Source organism: Daphnia magna, linkage group LG3 (genome assembly GCF_020631705.1).
Source record: "Daphnia magna isolate NIES linkage group LG3, ASM2063170v1.1, whole genome shotgun sequence".
NCBI classification, from domain to species: Eukaryota; Metazoa; Arthropoda; class Branchiopoda; order Diplostraca; family Daphniidae; genus Daphnia; species Daphnia magna.
The window spans coordinates 13,642,589-13,646,643 of record NC_059184.1 but is presented as its reverse complement, the minus strand read 5'-3'; the positions used below and the strand labels follow the sequence as shown (position 1 = coordinate 13,646,643).

Sequence of the window (4,055 nt, the reverse complement as noted above, 5' to 3'; positions counted from 1 at the left end):
AAACTGAGTTAGGGGAGAAGAACCCAATTGAACCAAACGTCTAAATCTTTTTTGTAGGATACATATCTATTGAAATATCTTTTAAAATTCATGATTTGAATTTTAAGCATGATTGGTGAGCAGTATAAATTGTTTTTGAATTTATTTATATATTTTGCTTCGTGATCACGAGTTTCTTGACTGACTTTTTAGTTATAAAACATGGCCGCCGTCAGTGTTGTCGCGCACCAAACGGCAGTCGGAAGAACTAAACAGTTAAACAGCTTGTCATTCTCTGGAAATTTTCCGGGCTCGTGACAAAAATTAGGGAGGACACAAAGTCGTCGTTTTAACATTTAGATGAAAATTCACGTAATTAACCATTTCATTATTTAGTAACCGAAATGCAGTGTCTGTGCTAAAAGCTTTGTCCACCTTCCCATTAGTCCTTACTTTCACGATCTGCAATGGCCCTCAGCCGATTTGTCTACCATTTTACTTGTATAATGATTCAAAAGTTGAATTGTTAAAATAGCAAAATAATTCACTTGTGTGGTTTAGCTCTCATTTCGTCTTTAATGTTGGTTGTCGTTCAAGAGAAAAGTTGTGCTCATTTCTGTCAAATCATCACTTGTGTAAACTTTCTCTGTGAATTTCAGATGATGGAGGTTGATGTGGCTCCTCCTAAAGGAGAGGGTCTCAGGCAATATTACATCACCAAGATTGAGGAACTTCAGCTTGTTGTTGCCGAGAAGGCTCAGAATCTTCGCAGGTTACAGGCGCAGAGAAATGAGCTCAACGCCAAAGGTAGAAAAGATAAGATGACGTAGCGCTTGTATCCCTCTAATTTTCTCCTAGTCCGCATGTTGAGGGAGGAGCTGCAGCTGCTGCAGGAGCAGGGATCATATGTTGGTGAAGTTGTGAAAGCCATGGACAAGAAAAAAGTGCTTGTCAAAGTCCATCCAGAAGGAAAATTTGTTGTGGATATTGACAAGAACATTGACATCAACGATATCAAGCCCAACTGTAGAGTTGCACTCAGAAATGATAGCTACACATTGCACAAAATCCTTCCCAGCAAAGTAAGTGGTATTTTTTTTAATGTCTAACTAGTTGTTTGGGTTTTGATTGTGCCTTTAAATTCAGGTTGACCCATTGGTCTCCCTTATGATGGTAGAAAAAGTACCAGACAGCACTTATGAAATGGTTGGAGGTCTGGATAAGCAGATTAAAGAAATTAAGGAAGTTATCGAATTGCCTATTAAACATCCGGAGCTCTTTGACGCCCTCGGAATCGCTCAGCCAAAGGGTGTCCTACTTTATGGACCTCCGGGAACAGGTAGGAAGATGCTCAATAATTGAAAAAACAAATCTGTTGAAAATCTCCGTGATTACATCGTTTATTCAAAACAGGCAAAACTCTTTTGGCCCGTGCTGTTGCTCATCATACGGACTGTACTTTCATTCGAGTCTCTGGTTCTGAACTGGTTCAAAAGTTTATCGGAGAAGGTTCCCGTATGGTTCGCGAACTTTTCGTTATGGCAAGGTATGCCTCAATCATTTTCTATCTTCCGTATTTATTTTATTCACTTTTGTGTTTTGCGTTTGCAGGGAACACGCTCCTTCCATCATTTTTATGGATGAGATTGATTCTATTGGCTCATCACGTATTGAGTCGGGCAGCGGAGGTGATTCCGAAGTTCAACGCACCATGTTGGAGTTGCTGAATCAGCTCGACGGTTTCGAAGCCACCAAAAATATCAAAGTGAGTACCAGCCGTTTTTGTGTCTCGATTCGTTTTAATCCCGCCAGATCCATTGACGTTGTTCTGTCCCTCTTTCCTATCGTCTCATGTAGGTGATTATGGCTACGAATCGTATCGACATATTGGACCCTGCTCTACTGCGACCCGGCCGCATTGATCGCAAGATCGAATTCCCCCCACCGAATGAAGAGGCTCGCCTCGATATTCTCAAAATTCACTCACGAAAGATGAATCTAACTCGTGGCATCAACTTACGAAAGATTGCCGAGCTCATGCCCGGCGCTTCCGGAGCGGAAGTCAAGGTTTATATCTTTGCTACATTTTGATTGGTTTTTTCCTCCCATCTAACATTCCATACCTATTGTGCGCATGATCTGTACTCAGAGAATGGCCCACATGATTGCCTAATAGTGTCATATTAATGAGCTGCATAATCGAACCGAATGAGGTCCACTTTCAGTACTTGAATTATGCGTACACTGTTGCTATCTGATTATCATCAACATCCTTATTTACTTCAACCTCTTTGCTACGCAGGGTGTTTGCACAGAAGCCGGTATGTACGCGTTGCGCGAAAGGCGCGTTCATGTCAACCAAGAAGATTTTGAGATGGCTGTCGCCAAGGTGATGCAAAAAGATTCGGAGAAAAACATGTCCATCAAGAAGCTGTGGAAGTGATTGTTATCCTTTTGTTATTCGATTTCAACGGTCCGCAACGGTAGAGACTTTATCGTACTCCACAGAACAAGCAAGCAATCAACTTAAATCAGAAAAAGAGATACTAATTCACTTAGAGAGCTCAGGATTATGATCATAATCCCAAAGTTTCCATTCTTCTGTTCCCCAAAAAAGAACCCTCTATCCAGACTTACTGTTGGAGGGGGGTCTATCTTTCGAATGTCTGCAATCCCCAGCATTCTTGAAATGAATGGTGTGCGTTCTGGAAACAGTTCCGCCTCCGCTGTCTTTGTTTATTTCATCTTCTGTGCTGATTAAGTGATATTCTGCTGAAGTAAGTGGCGTACTGATGGATTTCTTCGACCTTCCTTGTCCTACCTGTAATACAAAGAATACAGCCTCCAACATGTCAACTAGGGCACATTAAGCCCTTTGCATCCGATGGATTAACGTTGAAGAATTCAACTGTTCCTGTTCTATGCCAAGTTTGTGTGCTGGAAGTTTGGGTTTGAAATTTTCAGCAAGGTAATTACTACCCTTTTATAATTTGTAGGAAGAAACAGGATTATAAAGAAATCGGGAACTGGTTTTACAGGATGGATGCGTCATAGCTCGAAACGTAGATGCTTGTGCCGTCTTATCATGCAAGATTTAGAACAAAAGGAGAAGAAGAAATATGCTGAGTTTCACTGCGTAATATTTATCAGGTTCTGATTTTTTTATTTTCCTACTATCGAAGCCAGATTCGATTTCATTTTTCACGTAAAGAAAGAACGTGAATGCCGATTTGATACGCTCTTGGTACAGGAATTCTTTCCGTAATGAAGGCTTCATTAGTAACAACCACCTGTGCTGCAGGAAAAAAGACAAGTAAAATATTCTCGTTCTAGACTGGGGAAATGTTTCATGTATAGATTCCTACGTCAACGGCAATCCAGGCACGCATGTTGTCAGCAAATATTTGTTTCATCTGTCTCAATTCTCATAATTGATGTCGGGTTCTAAAGCTTCTGAATAAATTGGCATCATTATTTATACGCACGGTACTGCTGCTCCAGCGTCTGGTTGCGAAATTCGCCAACGGCACTTGGCGTTGGCAAATTTTTTGGTGCTATCCATGGCTGTATTTCGACACTGCAAAGTCAACTGACTCAAGCCTGGGCACTGGAGCATTTCAGAGCGAACGGTAGAGAATTTGGCAATGTAACTGCATGATTCAACAAAAAATTTCATGCTAAAGAAACGACTATCTATTGAAACGTCATATCAAGATCATATTACATATATTTCGCGGCATTGAATCCTTAAAGTTAGGACAGAGAGCCTCAGGTGTCGGTAACCGAATTTCATTTCGAGATAATGACTGTCCTTTTGATTGATTTTATCAGGCTATCGTATTGTAGTTTGAATTTCAAATGATTTACATTAACGTCTACTCTCAGACAAAATGCATCTTACCATTAATCGTTTAATGGTCTTTTCAGTAAATCAATTTCTCCTCGTGTAACAAGATCAAGGCCAAACCTGAATCACCATACTTGAATTCGCCATTGCTTTGCAACAGTTTCTTAACTTCAATAATGATTTTCTGAAAATGTCTGATTTGCCTAATTACACTTCTGAAAAATTTAAC

At 40.3% G+C, this 4,055-nt stretch overlaps 1 protein-coding gene and 1 long non-coding RNA gene across 3 annotated transcripts; one reads left to right on the top strand and one right to left on the bottom strand.

Moving 5' to 3' along the window:
* Positions 1-192: 192 nt before the first annotated feature.
* Positions 193-2,827, top strand: LOC116918264 (26S proteasome regulatory subunit 8). Its single transcript, XM_032923940.2, has 8 exons — positions 193-351; positions 639-786; positions 838-1,061; positions 1,126-1,318; positions 1,393-1,525; positions 1,591-1,744; positions 1,837-2,046; positions 2,282-2,827. The coding sequence occupies exons 1-8, from the start codon at positions 340-342 to the stop codon at positions 2,420-2,422; spliced, it is 1,215 nt and encodes a 404-aa protein (XP_032779831.1). The 5' UTR covers positions 193-339; the 3' UTR covers positions 2,423-2,827.
* A 275-nt stretch (positions 2,828-3,102) lies between these two features.
* On the bottom strand, positions 3,103-3,965 carry LOC116918267. 2 transcript variants are annotated; one of them, XR_004391466.2, is made up of 3 exons: positions 3,704-3,965; positions 3,345-3,629; positions 3,103-3,274 (listed from the first exon to the last, which is right to left on the bottom strand). It is a non-coding gene; the product is annotated as an uncharacterized LOC116918267 (long non-coding RNA). The 2 variants fall into 2 exon arrangements; XR_006644420.1 differs by having other exon boundaries at positions 3,103-3,629.
* Between the last annotated feature and the right edge of the window lie 90 nt (positions 3,966-4,055).